The sequence below is a fragment of the Asterias amurensis genome, chromosome 20 (assembly GCF_032118995.1).
Source record: "Asterias amurensis chromosome 20, ASM3211899v1".
In the NCBI taxonomy this organism is placed as follows: Eukaryota; Metazoa; Echinodermata; class Asteroidea; order Forcipulatida; family Asteriidae; genus Asterias; species Asterias amurensis.
In genome coordinates this window covers 14,088,995-14,105,174 of record NC_092667.1, presented here as the reverse complement: position 1 = coordinate 14,105,174, position 16,180 = coordinate 14,088,995, and the positions used below count along the sequence as shown (strand labels likewise).

The following is a 16,180-nucleotide window of genomic DNA, read 5'->3' as shown; positions in this document are numbered from 1 at the left end:
AATAGTTAAACAATTACCTACGTATTTTACTGGGAATTTTGCAATAAGCACTCAATGTTTGAACATGATGTTGTTGGCCAAAGGTAACCAGTCTGGTACCTAAGCTTCATAACGAGCCACCTTGGAATTTGAGTTTTCAAGGGCCAATCTTCATTGATGAAGCTGAATAGTAACTGTTGATGTTAGATGGTTGGATATTTTGGCCCTTTTCGAATACACGGCTTCGGCTTTTGATACGGCTTCAGGCTGATCCGTTCTCTGGTCTGAAACCCTGAGCACGTACGCAAAGCACGCGCATCAAACAACCGCGGGGCCAGGCTAGCCTGAGCCGAATCCGGAGCCGAAGCCATGGTTAAAGGTGACTGAAGTCAGTTTATCTAATACTTCAAATCCATCGAAAATTGTAACAATTACCAAAGTTCCTAAGTCCACATAATCATTTAGGAGAAAAAATCCGGAACCGTTGAACTTGGCTCTGATTACACGTTGGAGTTGACCATTAAAATAGCAACCTTGTAGCCCTGGTCAGTATTACACCATACCACCAGACACCTGTAGGATATAAAAACACTCCAATCAGAATATGTTTCATCCAATAAGATCTAGAATCCAGCCATCCTGAGATGTTTGCCCCCCCCCTCCCATCCACTGACCACCCCTGCCGACCTCTGTCTAATGTGCTAGGCGAATTTGATCCGTGGTATTAGAGTATGGTGAAGACAATTTTGTGTGCAATACTTACAAAAATTACGAGAGATATTAAAATTAATACGGAAGCGTGTTGCCGCCAAATGAATAAAACAAAACCTCTCTCTTATCGTGTACGTACACAATAAATTCAAACTTATCGTGTACGTACATGATAACTTACAAGAGAGATTTTTGTATTTAAGAATAATATTGCCATCCTCAAAATTGTCCTGTTGTTTTTGTTAATTGAGTTAGGCAAAACAATTTCCCATTGAAAAAGCGACAGTGGCAACTTCGTAGTGCAGAAAGAAAAAAACCCATTGCCATTGGTTCGAGATCGCTCTCTGACGTATTTGTGACGTCAGATGTTCAGGCTATATATAGATCCACCCCGGACCCCCCCCCCAACTCATGAGATAGTAGGGTCTAATAAAAGAAAGGGTAAACTTACTTCTTGTCACCAACGAGGTTTCCGTTTTGATCGTGCCATTTTTCGGTATACAGGACGTACACGTAGTCAGCCCCTTCCTCGTTCGGTGTTACCTCGATGTACTCAGATGTAATGGTCTTGAGCTGGCCGTCTGCCGTTACATTAACTTGACGAATAGCTACCAGGATGAAAAAACATAGTCATTATTATACTTCCTCATAACCTTTTTAAATAGTTGTATTTTTATTTAAATGCATTTATCTAAATGTTTCAATTTTTTTCTTTTTCTTTTCTTATTGATGATACACTCAGCATTAGTGGCGGTGTATAAACCAATGCTGATCATCTAAAACAAAAGCATACCAACAAATACGTCTAGAGACATACATTAATTAACCGAAGCTTTTTTTTACCTTCCTTTCCATGGACCAGAGGGATTCCTTCAAGTGAAAGATAGGCGTTTGGAAGCCACATGGTCATCTCTTTATCCCATTCCCGATCAGCGAAATCAGCATTTAAAGTTTCCGTTAGTGCTATCATTGTATCTGGGGAACAGCAAAATAAAAAGTCTCTTCTTTATTAAGGCCGTGTCAAACAGAAATTTGGTTTAAAGGCACTGAACACGATTGGTAATTGTAAAAGAACAGTATTCTCATTGGTGTGTCCCAACATATGCAAAAAATAACAAACCTGTGAAAATTTTGGCTTATTTGGTTATTGAAGTTGCAAGAAATTGATGAAAGAAAAATCACCCTTAGTGTGCTTTCAGCTAGATATGAATAAAAGGCTTCTAGTCAGAAGTCTTTTATTATTTTAATGATAAATTACCTCTTTCTCAAATACTTCAGATGGAGTCGTTTCTCACAATGTGTTGTACTATCAACAGCTGTCCGTTGCTCGTTATCAAGTAAGTTTTTATGGTAATGTATATTTTGAGTAATAACCAAACGTGTACAGCGCCTTTAAAGGCAGTGGACACTATTGGTAATTACTCAAAATAATTAATCGCATAAGACCCTACTTGACGAGTAATGGGGAGCTGTTGACAGCTAGTATAAAACAATATGAGAAACGGCTCCCTCTGAAGTAACGTAGTTTTCGAGAAAGAAGTAATTTTCCACGAATTTGATTTCGAGACCTCATGTTTAGAATTCGAGGTCTCGAAATCAAGCATCTGAAAGCACACAACTTAGTGTGACGAGGGTGTTTTTTATTTCATTAATATCTCGCAGCTTCGACGACCAATTGAGCTCAAATTTTCACAGGTTTGTTATTTTATGCATAATATGTTGAGATACACCAAGTGGGAAGACTGGTCTTTGACAATTACCAATAGTGTCCATTGTCTTTAAGGCAATCTATATGCAAACATGATGTACGGGGTGCGCTTCGGCACACCCGAGAGACATTCTTCTACCCGCTGTAACAAAACAAGTAAAACAAAACTTTAGTGTGGTATACTTTCCTGTGACATAACATTGATAAAGTAAACCAAAGTTTTTTTCTTTTTTTTCTTCAAACGTTTAGTTACAGTAAATCTACTAAGTGCTTAGGCCACAGCAACACATCTAGTTTTATTGTACGATTCCAAGTTTTGAAATTACCATGTATTAAAGACAGTGGACACAATTGGTAATTGTCAAAGACCAGTCTTCTCACTTGGTGTATCTCATCATATACATAAAATAACAAACGGTCATCGAAAGAAAAAACACCCTTGTCACTCGAAGTTGTGTGCGTTTAGATGGTTGATTCGAGACCTCAAGTTCTAAATCTGAGGTCTCGAAATCAAATTCGTGGAAAATTACTTCTTTCTCGAAAACTATGCCACTTCAGAGGGAGCCGTTTCTCACAATGTTTTGTACCATCAACCTCTCCCCATTACTCGTCACCAAGAAAGGTTTTAGGCTAATAATTATTTTGAGTAATTACCAATAGTGTCCACTGCCTTTAATACCTCTGCACCTGTGATAAGACTGCATTTTGAATGATGTCAATTTTAAATATTTACCAGTAAAGTTCCGGACTTCCATGTCATGCTCAGCTGCAATCACACTTGGTGCAAGCAATGCAACAAGGAACAGAAGTACACATACGAGCTGGATGCGAGACATAACTGCGTTCATCTGCCAAATAATAGACAAGATTGATGAATTTCGTTTAACCGCGTGTGCCAAGTGCTGTGCTGAAGATAAATGAGTCTTTTATAAGCGAAATTTTTACAATCGGTGAACCACGTGATGTTTTAGAGCAGTTTTCCTAAGACACGCCCATCATTTATGAAAGTTATCATTAGACACACCAATTATAAAAGGTATATTAGATTGGTAGATCAAAACTCGTACCAGTATCATCAGAAATTTTTTGTATAATTACTTTAGGGCCTTTTAAGAATTAGTATCCCTTAGAAATTCATAAATTTCTATCGCTTTTGTTTGCGGCTCTCCAAAGCCGAAGGCATTGACACAAGGTTAGTTGGGGTGGATTTCACAAAGGTAGTCCTAACTTAGGACTAGTCCTAGGCAATGCTAAGACATAGGACCAGTCCTAAGTGAGAATGAGTTACTGGTCCTAACTGAGGACTGGTCCTATCTCTTAGCATTGCCTAGGACTAGTCCTAAGTTAGGACTACCTTTGTGAAATCCACCCCAGGGGTGCTAAAAATGTTGTTCATAATGCCAGCTAGAAATTATTGTTATTATCCTCTTACAAATCCGTCATGCAAACATTGTGACAAATGAGCTTTGAAATTAACAGCACCATAACATCATTATGACACGCCTCTTGCTTGACAGTGTAGCGTTGACCGTGGGTTGCGTTGTACACAGTTTTAAATGACACAAGGTTGTACAAATACTGTCTTTTCTGCCGCCTGTTTCTTTGGGGGTTTATTTGCACACAGCAAGTAATGAAATTACACGAAGCAGAAACTTAAGCCAGAGAGCGCCCTCTCTGGTGACCAGATTTACCGATCGGCCTGCTTGGGCCGCCAGCAGTGGGTGCGTTCGATAAGCTTCCCTGGGTCGACCCCGCTGTGCTCACTTGGGTGAGCCCCTGACAAGAGCTAATCGAACGATTACACTCGCCCTCTCGTGGTGACGGCATGCACCTCGGGTCACCCCAAGTGACCCACTCCACAAGCAGGGCACTGGGGGCTGACCCGGGTGAGCCCCGTCAAAGCTATTCGAACGTACCGGGGCACACCGGGGTCGACCTAGGGAAGCTAAACGAACGCACCCAGTGTAGCCTGAACATCTGACGTCATTCTTCGAGGCTCGTGAATAACGCCAGAGACCGGCGTGTAGTTTGACCTTTGACCTTGCATAGAGATACGCACAAATTCTACTCAAACTACCAAGCAATAATAATACCACACACGTGGACACACACGTGCGGACGACCGAAAGTAAGCTTTCCATGTCTGTGTTTTGATTGGCCAACCAATCAAAACAAACCCAGCTACGGTAGCTTTCAGTCACTGCATTTATCCAATGGTACCCAATAGAATCACTGGATCTGAATAGCTGGTACTTAAAGACAGGGGCCCAGTCTACCAGCGGCGCCTCTACCAGTCGACCGGCACCGCCGCTACAGACAATGTCAAGTGGAGCGGTAGAAGTGTACGAAAGCTGAGAAGAGCAAAGATTGAGAGAGAAAAGGTGTTAGCGGCGACTCCAGGAGTGATTGCTTATAACTCGTATTTAGCTGCTGTTTACTTTTAGCGTATCAATTGCGTGGAGTCTTGGCCGGGAATTTCATTTTACCAAGCAATGATTTTTGTTGGCCATCATAAAATATATGATGGTATCATTGGATAAATGCAGTGACGTTCGAATAGCTTTGACGAGGCTCGCCCAGGTAAGCCCCCAGTGCCCTGCTTGTGGAGTGGGTCACTTGGGGGTGACCTGAGGTGCATGCCGTCACCACGAGGGGGCGAGTGTGATCGTTCGTTTAGCTCTTGTCAGGAGCTTGTGAGCACTGCGGGGTAGCTAATTGAACGCACCCATAGTTTGCATGGGGTGAACTCAATCTCTTTCAAATTGACTATAAGGCATTGGACATGTTTGGTAATGGGAAACTTTAGACTATCTGCCAATCACCAAGAGAGGGCGCTCTTCACCAGGTAATGTCAACAACTTGGGAATAGGAGAAGCATGATGACGGTCACTGATGACAGCAAATACCTTGTGTTTTGCGTGTTTTTGATTTTGTATTTTAGATTTAGCCAAACTGTATTTTGTTTTTCATAAGACATTGCCAGCATAAACCAAACTGTTCTGGAACAGGACGTACTGGACACGAGTTCCCCAAGGATAACAAGCGGGTGTGCATGAGTTTTGGGGAGTGTTTCTTCTAAGTTCTAGAATAATTAGCAAAAATTCCAAAATGCTGACCTACCAAAACTTGAGAAGAAATCTAAAGTTTAGTTGTATATGACAATGCATCTGATTTAATTTTCAAGAGGCTGAGACACTTCTAAATATTTTTTGAGTATTTTTGAACTTTTAGCATTTACCATTGTTTGCTATAGGAGTTGTGCACCCTTACCTGGTAGGTCTGCTGCCCTCTAGTGGCAGAGCTTTCAAAAGTCTCCCATTGTCAAAGACCAGTATTTTCACTTGGTTTATCTCAACATATGCACAAAATAACAAACTTGCGAAAAGCGGGCTCATTGGTCATCAAAATTGAAGAGAATACTTTGTGTGTTTTCAGATGCATGATAACAGGCTTCATGTCTGAAGTGTTTTCTATATTGCTGTTGTCACAGTATATTACGTAATAATTAATAAAAAATGGGGTACACCACTTACAAACAAACTGCTGACAATAATAGCACTGTCTCGCGGCATCATCGAGTGGTTTATTATATGCTGACGTCATACTTTAAAAACAATCAAGATAATAATTATACAGATTGGTGTTTTGAAACCAATACATCACTCGTGAGCCTATATTGGTATCTTCAATTTGAAGCGTGAAATCAAACCAATGGTTAAACAATTACCTACGTATTTTACTGAGAATAATTATTGTTCAATGTTGCAATTAGCAATCAATGATGTTGTTGGCCAAAGGTAACTGTCTGGTACCTAGGCTTCATAACGAGCCACCACAATGTGAGTTTTCAAGGGCCAATCTTCATTGAAGAAGCCGAGCAGTTTTTTTTTTAAACTATTGATGTTAGATGGTTGAATATTTTTGCCCTTTTCGAATACACGGCTTCGGCTTTGGATTCAGCTTCAGGCTCCGTTTTCTCGCCTAAAGCCATGAGCACGTACGCAAACCAACCGCGGGGCCAAGCTAGTAGCCTGAACCGAATCTGGAGCCGAAGCCGTAGTTTCGAAAAGGGTCGACGTACGTTCAACTAAAGGTGACTGAAGTCAATAATTGATCTCATACCTAATTCCATCCAAAAAATCCATAAGAACTTATAACAATATTACCAATTACAACCCTTAGAATTTTATAATAACAATACCAATGACATCCCTTAAAATTTAAAAAGTCCCTTAAAAAGTCCACTAATCATCAATATGAGAGAAAATCTGGAACCGCTATAATTAGGCCGGAACCGAATTGGCGGCTACGGCAACGGCTACGGCTTGATTGCCGCGTCATCATGCATTGAAGTATAGGACGCCCTTAGCAACACCCCTGGCAACGGTCGTAGCCGCAGCCGTAGCCATAAATTCGGACACGGTCTTACTTGTTGGAGTTGACCATTACAACGGCAATCTTGTAGCCCTGGTCAGTATTACGCCAGATCAACACACACCTGTAGAACATAAAAAACAAAACCAATCAGGTTTCGAGTCTAGTCAGATTTCAAAGCCGATTTGCATGAGGTGTTTTGGCGCCCTCCCTCTCCCACTGATCAACCCCTGCCACTCTCTGTCTAAATATTGTCTAAATGTGAGAGTGACAGGTTTGATCCGTCTAATCAGAGTTTTGGTGAAGACAATTTTGTTTGTAACGATAACAAAGAGATAATTAATACGGTAGCGTGTTGCCGCTATACATAATTAAAACAAAATATTGTCGTGTATGTGCACAATAAATCAAAAATTATTGTGTACGTACAGAACGTATTATGTACGTACACAATAAATCCAAACTTATCGTGATACCTTAATCGATATTTTTTGTTTTACTTTACAAATTGCCATCCTCAAAAATGTTCCTTGTTTTCCACTAAAAAAGCGACAGAGGCAATTTCGTAGTGCAGAAAAAATTGCAATCCCTACAGCCGTACCACGTGACCGTCACAACACTGTCGTTGGTTCGAGGCCACTCTCTGGCGTAACGAGTCTCGAGGTGTGACGTCAGATGTTCAGGAGAACATGCAGACCTACCCACTAATAAATATCAGTTTGAATGAATGAATGAAACCCCGAAACTCATGAGATAGAAGGGTCTATATAATGGGAGACTTTGAAACGCTAGGTGGCAGCAGACCTACAGGTAAATTTCCATTGTTTACGTAGCTCTGAGCATGCGCACATTACCAAAATCAATGGGATTTACCTGGAAAGTCTGCTGCCACCAAGCGTCCCAAAAGTCTCCTATTGAAGGGTAAACTTACTTCTTGTCAGCAATCAGTGCTTCCTCCTGATTGTACCATTTTTCGTTATATACGACGTAAACGTATTCAGCCCCTTCCTCCTTTGGTACCACGTCGATGTAATCTCTTGTCATCCTGTGAAGTGCGCCACCTGCCGTTTCCTCAACTTTACGAATCGCTACGGGGATGAAAACATTTATTTTTTATTGAGGGTAAGCTAGTCGAAACGTTAAGACCATGATCCCTCACTCCGCGGTAGTGCAGTTAATAACGATCATATAAGTTAAAGTAGTAGTCCCAGCAGATTTTCAAACCTCTGTCAGGTAGTGGTTAAAAGGCAGGACAGTTCTTTTCAGGACTGAGAAGTCTCCTGAACAATCTACTCCGCGGTAGTAGATTAGCAAGACAGTTCTCTTAAGATCAAACTCTGCCTGGTAAATATAGATATACACATGTTTTTAACGCAAACCAAATGAATTTGTATCGAATGTTTTCATTGCTTTGCTTTTTCCCTCTATTTCTTATTATTGATACCCAATTGTGGCGGTAAACCAATGCTCGTCATCTCAAAAAATAAAATAAAAATAATAATACGTATATAAATCAAACAAGCTCAGAGAAGTCCATTACCTTCCAATCCGTGAGCGAGAGGGATTCCTTCAAGTAGAAGATAGGCGTCTGGGTGCCACATGTCCATCTCTTCATCCAATTTATGTGTAACGAGTAAGCCATCTATCTTATCCGTCAGTGCTAGAATTACGTCTGGAGGAACAGCAAAAAAGAAAACAAGTCTTTTCTTTAGGAGCTATTTTTTTAAGACACTTGTAATGCAACGATGCACTGCTTCAGCATACACAACGGACATTCTTCTGTCTGCTGTAACTATAAAATTATGAGAAAATTCGATTTAAGTTTCTAATTGCTGATTGCCTGGAACTGATTGGCTGTAGAATATGGAAAAGACAAAAATGAGGAAATCAACAAAAAACAAAGAAACAAAGACACAAACGCCGCACAAACAAAGATACAAACACCCTAAGAAACAAAAACAAACAGCCCAACATACAAACATCCCTACCCTCACCCAACGAACGATCGATACAAAATAAACTAAAAATAAATACAACTAAACTTTGGTGTGATATACTTTTCTTTAAAACAACATTGATAAAGTAAACCAAAGTTTCTTTTCTTTGCAACGTCTATTTAAGATAAATCTACTAGGCGGAATACGCCACCACCCGCCAGTTTTATTGTAAGATTATCAAGTAACCATTTTTTGAAGTTACAAGTTTTGAATCTGAACTTGACAAAACATCTCGAATGATTAAAGGCAGTGGACACTATTGGTAATTATACTCAAAATAATTATGAGCATAAAACCTCACTTGGTAACGAGTAATGGGGAGAGGTTAATAATATAAAACATTGTGAGAAACGGCTCCCTCTGAAGTGACGTAGTTTTTGACAAAGAAGTACTTTTCCACGAATTTGATTTCGAGACCTCAAGTTTAGAATTTGAGGTCTCGAAATCAAGCATCTGAAAGCACGCAACTTCGTAATGACAAGGGTGTTTTTTTTATTTCATAGTTATCTCGCAACTTCGACGACTAATCGAGCTCAACTTTTCGCAGGTTTGTTATTTTATGCATATGTTGAGATACACTCAGTGAGAAGACTGGTCTTTGACAATTACCAATAGTGTCCAGAGTCTTTAAGGTAAATCTATTAAGCGGAATAGACCACCACCCACCAGTTTTATTGTAAGATTATCAAGTAACCATTTTTTGAAATTACAAGTTTTGAATCTGAACTTGATAATACATCTCGAATGATTAAAGTTATAACCATGTACCTTCAAAGCTTCGGATTTCCCTGCCATGTTCAGCTGCATTCACACTTGGTGCAAGCAATTCACCAAGGAACAGAAGTACACATACGAGCTGGATGCGAGACATAACTGGATGCGAGACAATAAGGCAAGATTGATGAATTTTGTTTAACCGTCTGTGCCAAGTGCTGTGCTCAAGAATGAGTCTTTTATAAGCGAAATCACCTTATAACAGTCACAGTTTTACAATCGGTGAACCACGTGATGTTTTAGAACAGTTTTTCTAAATTTATGAAAGTTATTATTAGACACACCAATTAAAAAAGGGATTTTTGGTTTTTGTTAGCTCAAAAATAATTGTGTAATTTCTATGAGGTTCCTCAGAATAGAAATGTCTCGATTTGAGGGAGATTGCTCTGCAAACAGATGTTAAGTAGACTCGGGACACTATACTGACTCTATTACCAACTGTCTTTAAATGAGCAATTATAAACTGATGGAATAAATAACACGGTCCTCTGAAGAAGGAAAACACCCAAGAGATAATTACCCACGTGTTTTTTTCACATCGGTTCTTTTGATTACTATACCTACCTCCATTACTGAAACAATTTGAAAATAAAAATAAAAGTGTAATTAATTTTTCAGCAAGCGCACTATTTAATTTCATAATTACAAGTGACCTCCACCGTGTATTTTCCAAAGGTAGTGCACACTAATGGTAGTTACTCAAAATAATTATTAGCATAAAACCTAATACTGCTCAGTTTTTCTCAAGTTTGTTATTTTATGCATATGTTGAGATCCATAAACTGTGAATACTAGTTTTGACAATTACCAATGTTTCCAGCGTCTTTAAGCGCGAATACCATGCTGCTAAGCTGGAATTACTTCTTTAAAGATCTTCTTTAATATTCCCTTTCACATAATAAAGCCATTGGACACTCTCGGTACAGAAAAGAAATGTCCCAGATTTTACAATTAACTGACAGGGTTTACAGAACGTAATGGTGAAAGACTTCTCTTGAAATATTATTCCATGAAATGCTCTAGCTTTTGAGAAAACATTAAATCATCAATTCTCGATATCGATGACCGACTTGGGCCTACATTTTCACAGGCTTGTTTTTTTTATATAGAAGTTGTGATACACAAAGTGTGGGCCTTGGACAATATTGTTTATCGTAAGGGTCCAACCGCTCTAAAGGCAGATGACACTATTGGTAATTTTAAAAAATAATTATAATCATAAAACCTCACTTAGTAACGAGTAATGGGGAGAGGTTGATAGTATAAAACATTGTGAGAAACGGCTCCCTCTGAAGTGACATAGTTTTCAAGAAAGAAGTAATTTTCCACGAATTTGATTTCGAGACCTCAGGTTTAGAATCTGAGGTCTCGAAATCAAGCATCCGAAAGCACACAGCACCGCTGACATGGGTGTTTTTTTATTTCATAGTTATCTCGCAACTTCGACGACCAATTGAGCTCAAATTTTCACAGGTTTGTTATTTGATGCACATGTTGAGATACACCAAGTGAGAAGACTGGTTTTTGACAATTACCAATAGTGTCCAGTGTCTCATAACCAAGGTCTGAGTAAAAGTCTGAAGTGTCTAAAAGCACATGATTCTATGGGGCGTCTGCAGCGGTAAAGCAGCCCCCCCCCCCCCCCAATTTGGACCTCCCTATTCTGCATGGGTTCTTTGGTCAGGATACATTATTGGTAATTCCTAACTTCTTGTTGTAAATTCGGGTCCTTGCACTTCCGCACTGCCACCCCAGTACGACGTCTACACGTATTACTATTAGGAGGGTGGGTGTGCATTTGTGCACAGCTCAGTACATCCAGCGGATGCATCTTGCAACGTGTCGAGCATTGCAACGTGTCGAGCAGCAAACTGTACAGACCTAAGCTTTCTTCCTTCACGTGTATAGATAGGTATAGCATGGTAAGTGTTGTTTATTTTCAAGTTACATTCACTTCAGTCTAAGTTATATACTGACGATTTTTAAAAACCTAACATCTGCATGCTGGTCTGGTGTAAACTACAGTTAGTTTGCCCTATGTGTACATATTGTTTATGCAACGTGTCTCGTTCATATCCTTTGCTCTATTCTATTTTCATATAACAGTCTGTAAGCATGAGTTGTTTTGTGTGAAGGTTCAAGCTGGGTTACAGATCCAAGGGTAGAATGGCGTGTGTATGGGACGCCAGTAGGACGTAAAACGGTCATGCACACGATCGGCCGGCCTTTCAAGAGGGTCTGCGTATACTTAGTGATAATGAATAAACGATTAAGTCGAAGGAGTGTGGGTTCGAATCCCGGTTGTGACAAGTGTGTCCTTGAGCAGGATGGGTACCTCCAATGGTAGATGTTGATATCGTGTTTGAAAAAGCAGTTAGAGCGCCATGGCAGCCCTGCGCTGTATACTCCCCATAGAGCTGAGAAAGATTAAATGAATTATAATTATTGGCCCTATGACCAGGGCACTAATGTAAAGCGCATTGATACTGTTAATGTAAAATGCACCGTATGAGAATTAGTTATTATTATATGATTATTGTGGAAAATAAATAATAAAAATACATAAATGAATAAGTAAACAGACAAATAAAAACCATTAACAAATATAAATCAATCAATAAACAAAACACACAATTACCAAAAGTGGCCAGTGCCTTCGTTGATGTATTTTATTGAACCTAACAACCAACTAAAGAGAAACGTGATGTGTTATTTTTCAGACAATTATCTGAAACTCGACAAGAACCTCTCCAAGCTTTATCTCATCCAGGTTCTGACGACTCGTCTCTTAGTTCATAGAAAGGCAAACAATGGGAAAAACAAATGAGAGGTTGTTTGAATGTGATATCTGTGGGAAAGCATTCAAGAGACGAGATCACTTGAAGGTGCATACCACAGTGCACAGAAAGAATAAACCCTTCAAATGCACCACTTGTGGCAAATCCTTTGGACAGTCGGCCCAGCTAGTAGATCACAAGTCGGTTCACACTAAGGCGAAACCGTTTGCATGTGACTTATGTGGGCAGACTTTCGGTCACAACAGTAGCAGAAGAAGGCACCGAAAAATACATACAAATGAAAGACCTTACATTTGTGACAAGTGTGGGGCCTCCTTCGCGCGCAAAGGCGGTCTCAAAAATCACACAAGAACTCATACTAAAGAGAGGCCTTACTCATGTGAAACGTGCGGTAAAACTTTCGCCCAAAGAAGCACCATAAGCCAGCATCGTTTGGTTCACACGAAGGAGCGCCATTTTGCTTGTAGCCACTGCGGCAAAGCTTTCCCAGACAACGGGGCTTTAAAACGCCACGTCCAGATCCATACCAATGAAAAACCATTTTCCTGTAGCGTTTGTAAGAACTCATACGCACGGAAGTATCAGCTGAAGAATCACATGAGAACGCACACCAATGAGAGACCATTCATGTGTGACGAATGTGGGAAATCCTTTTCCCGCTTAAGCTCTTATAGAGTTCACCAGTTAACCCATAGTAAGGAGAACCTGTTCAAATGCGATCAATGTGAGAAGTCCTTTACACATAAAAGTTACCTCAAGAAGCACACCATGCGGATCCACTCAGGTGAGAAGCCATACCAGTGTGACGTCTGTAACAAGTTCTTCTCGGTCTTGAACGACCTAGCGAGTCATCGCAAGATTCATACAGGTATAAGACCATTTGGATGTAGTTTGTGCGAGAAATTTTTCCCTCGTAGAAGTGAGCTTCGACTTCATCAGGTTGTCCATACGAAGGAGAAACGTTTTGGTTGTGAGACCTGCGGAAAACACTTTGCACAACTCGGACAATCCAAACGCCACCAGCTAATCCACACAAAGGAAAGGCCATTTTCATGCGACATCTGCAGCAAAACATTTGCGCGGAAGTGCACTCTTACCGCACACAAGCGAACCCACACCACTGAGAAACCATTTACATGCGATCTTTGTCATAAATCGTTTGTCCATGGACGAAATCTTAGAGTACACGCTAAGGTTCACACGAATGAAAAACCGTTTTCATGTGATATTTGCGGGAAATCGTTCCTGCAGTCCAGCTGCCTTAACAGACATCATCAGAGAGTACATGCAGCAGAGAAACCCTTTGCGTGTAAGACTTGCGGCAAGGCTTTCGCCCGGTCTCCTGACTTGACTAATCACTTACGAATCCATTCCGAGCATAAACCATTTGCATGTGAAGTTTGCAAGAAGGCATTCGTAGATAAGAGCTCTCTGAGGAAACATCGATGGATTCACACGGATGAGAAACCTTATTCTTGTGATATCTGCGATAGGCCATTCCTTCTTGAAGGTAACATGAGAAGCCATCGGGCAACTCACTTCGAAGAGAAACAATTCCTGTGTGAAATATGTGGGAAGTCATTCAGACGAAACGGATACCTTGGAGAACATATTCGAATTCACGAAAGGAAGAAGCGTGAAGGCCTATCGAAAACACCTTTGTCTTCCAAGAGAAAGTAGCATGTCATGGGTTCGAATCCCGTTCGTGTTACTTGTGTCATTGAGTAGTTGTTTTACATCAGTTCTTTTGATGACCCTACATCTCCATTACTGAAATAATTGTTATTAATAAAGGCGTATACCTCCACATACTGGTATTAAGTTCTATAATTATTTGCCCCCTGTATTGTATAATGTACAAATGGTATGGAAATAAACCTGAAACCTGAAACCTGAAACTTGAATGTAAGAGTGAAAAGGCACTCTTTGAAGAGCCATATGAAGGACAACTCTTTTTCGAGTGGTCTTCCGCTCTTTTAGATTAAAGTTTGCATCTTTTTGAGTGATTTTTCACTCACTCCTGAAGTGAAACCTCTCTAAAAGAGTGAAATAACCACCACTCTTTTTGAAAACCATATGAGGGACAGCTCGAAATGTAAAGAGTGGTGTTTTTCACTCTTTTACATTTAGAGACCAACAAACGTGCTGCTTAATTTGATATTATTTAAAGTTTATCTCAAAGCATTGAAGAAGTTTCTAGCCCTGATGATCTTTGGCCTGCAGAGGTAAATTTATTCCCTCTGCTTCAGCCCGATAACGACCTAATGATATTTCAAGATGTTTCCAAAAGTCTATTGTTAATATTTTATTTCCTGGTAACGGAAATGTGAAGCTTCTTCTCGAGTTGTAAACGTGTGTGTGCACAATGTAACTAGACTTGACTTAAGCCTTGCACTAACACTTGTCTTGGATCGGGCAAGTTGGTTTATGTCTATGAAAAGCATTTGAAACAGTTTGTTATAAAATGCATAAGGTTAATAGAAAACTTTGCTAACTAATAACACGATCGGCCATGGAGTCAAAAACTTGATTCCACAATTTGGAGTGCCATGTTTAGTTCACGACGTATAAGGAAAACTCGTGCAATTTGAGGCATATTTGTGTGGATCATTATATCTTACTTTTAATAAATCTTTATAACCATACGCATTAATTATCAAACGGTTTTAAATGCTTTCCATAGACCAACTCGCCCGATCCAAGGCATGGTGTCCCTTTAATCGAACGTTATTTACAAACACTTTTGGTGCTAGTATAATCATGTGTAAAATATCTCATCAAATTAAATTTAAAATGTATCCTTTGCAGAATATTTGCCAGGAATTTATTAGAAATGATTAATGACCCCTACCAGAATCTTGTATTACTTTTATTGTTTTTGCTCTATTTCTGCTTAAACGTGAGGCCAGTTAAATAACTAACAACTTGTGCATTTTTGTTAATTTGTCTTGGTTTCACGAATATGTTGGGCAGGAGTTGCATTGCTTAGTTTATAGTGAAGTAAAATCGTCCGGAAGTTAAACTTGTAACTTTAATGCAGAACACGAAGCGTATTATGCAAATTGTAGTAGGGAATTCATTCAGTTCGAACATCTGGATCAAGAGGCTGAGCTGAGTTGAATTGAAATTGTTAATTGATTAAAAAACGCCATCGCAGCTGGAGTCCTAATTGAGACAACAGCTAAAAGTACATTTAAAATATAAATATCTTTGATTGTCTATCTATCTATTGTCCTTGTTATCTTTTTTTGATATAAATGGATATGTTTTTGTACTTGTTTATGCCTCTGATGACGAGGGTTCGGTTTGGATCGCAAGCTTGGGCCATCTTCCCTAACACTGTAAACAGTCTGCTATTAATTTTAGATAATGCATGTTGTTTTCACAAAAAGAGTGACCCTGTACATTCCAGTACCTTTCTGGTAGGCAAGATACTACATTGGTCATACAGGACCATTCGCTCGGACCCAGCGCCTTGCCTTAACCAAAGAGGCTGGGATGGGCAAACGTATCAAGCACACTCATTGGTTTAGAAAGAAAATGCTCCCAATGCTCCCAATGCACTGCACGCATGACGTACTTCCTGAACAAGAATCTATGCAAGGTGATTTGCCCATCCCAGCCGGTCCTGGATGCAATTTTGCTTTAGTACCACTCGCTGGCCATCGCATACACGCATAATCGCATGTCCTGGATAGACCTGGCCGCTGGGGCCGAGCGAAACAGGACCATTTGGGTGTCGTAACTTTCGCTTGGCCCCAGCGGCCAGGGTTCAAGCTCTATGGTTCAAGCAAGGCGCTGGGGACGAGCGAAGTCGTGACTCCACATCGAAGTAGAAT

At 40.0% G+C, this 16,180-nt stretch overlaps 3 protein-coding genes across 3 annotated transcripts; 1 reads left to right on the top strand and 2 right to left on the bottom strand.

Annotated features, from left to right (window-relative positions):
* On the bottom strand, nt 1-3,246 carry LOC139952747 (uncharacterized). Its single transcript, XM_071951968.1, has 4 exons — nt 3,132-3,246; nt 1,534-1,665; nt 1,142-1,298; nt 1-552 (listed from the first exon to the last, which is right to left on the bottom strand). The coding sequence occupies exons 1-4, from the start codon at nt 3,244-3,246 to the stop codon at nt 480-482; spliced, it is 477 nt and encodes a 158-aa protein (XP_071808069.1). The 3' UTR covers nt 1-479.
* Nucleotides 3,247-5,960: 2,714 nt separating this feature from the next.
* LOC139952426 (uncharacterized) lies at nt 5,961-9,698 on the bottom strand. The gene is made up of 4 exons (XM_071951552.1): nt 9,538-9,698; nt 8,313-8,444; nt 7,704-7,860; nt 5,961-6,896 (listed from the first exon to the last, which is right to left on the bottom strand). The coding sequence occupies exons 1-4, from the start codon at nt 9,638-9,640 to the stop codon at nt 6,824-6,826; spliced, it is 465 nt and encodes a 154-aa protein (XP_071807653.1). The 5' UTR covers nt 9,641-9,698; the 3' UTR covers nt 5,961-6,823.
* A 1,574-nt stretch (nt 9,699-11,272) lies between these two features.
* LOC139952640 (uncharacterized) lies at nt 11,273-15,659 on the top strand. Its single transcript, XM_071951845.1, has 2 exons — nt 11,273-11,465; nt 12,264-15,659. Exon 2 carries the CDS (start codon nt 12,354-12,356, stop codon nt 14,019-14,021), a length of 1,668 nt encoding a protein of 555 aa, XP_071807946.1. The 5' UTR covers nt 11,273-11,465; nt 12,264-12,353; the 3' UTR covers nt 14,022-15,659.
* Nucleotides 15,660-16,180: the final 521 nt, after the last annotated feature.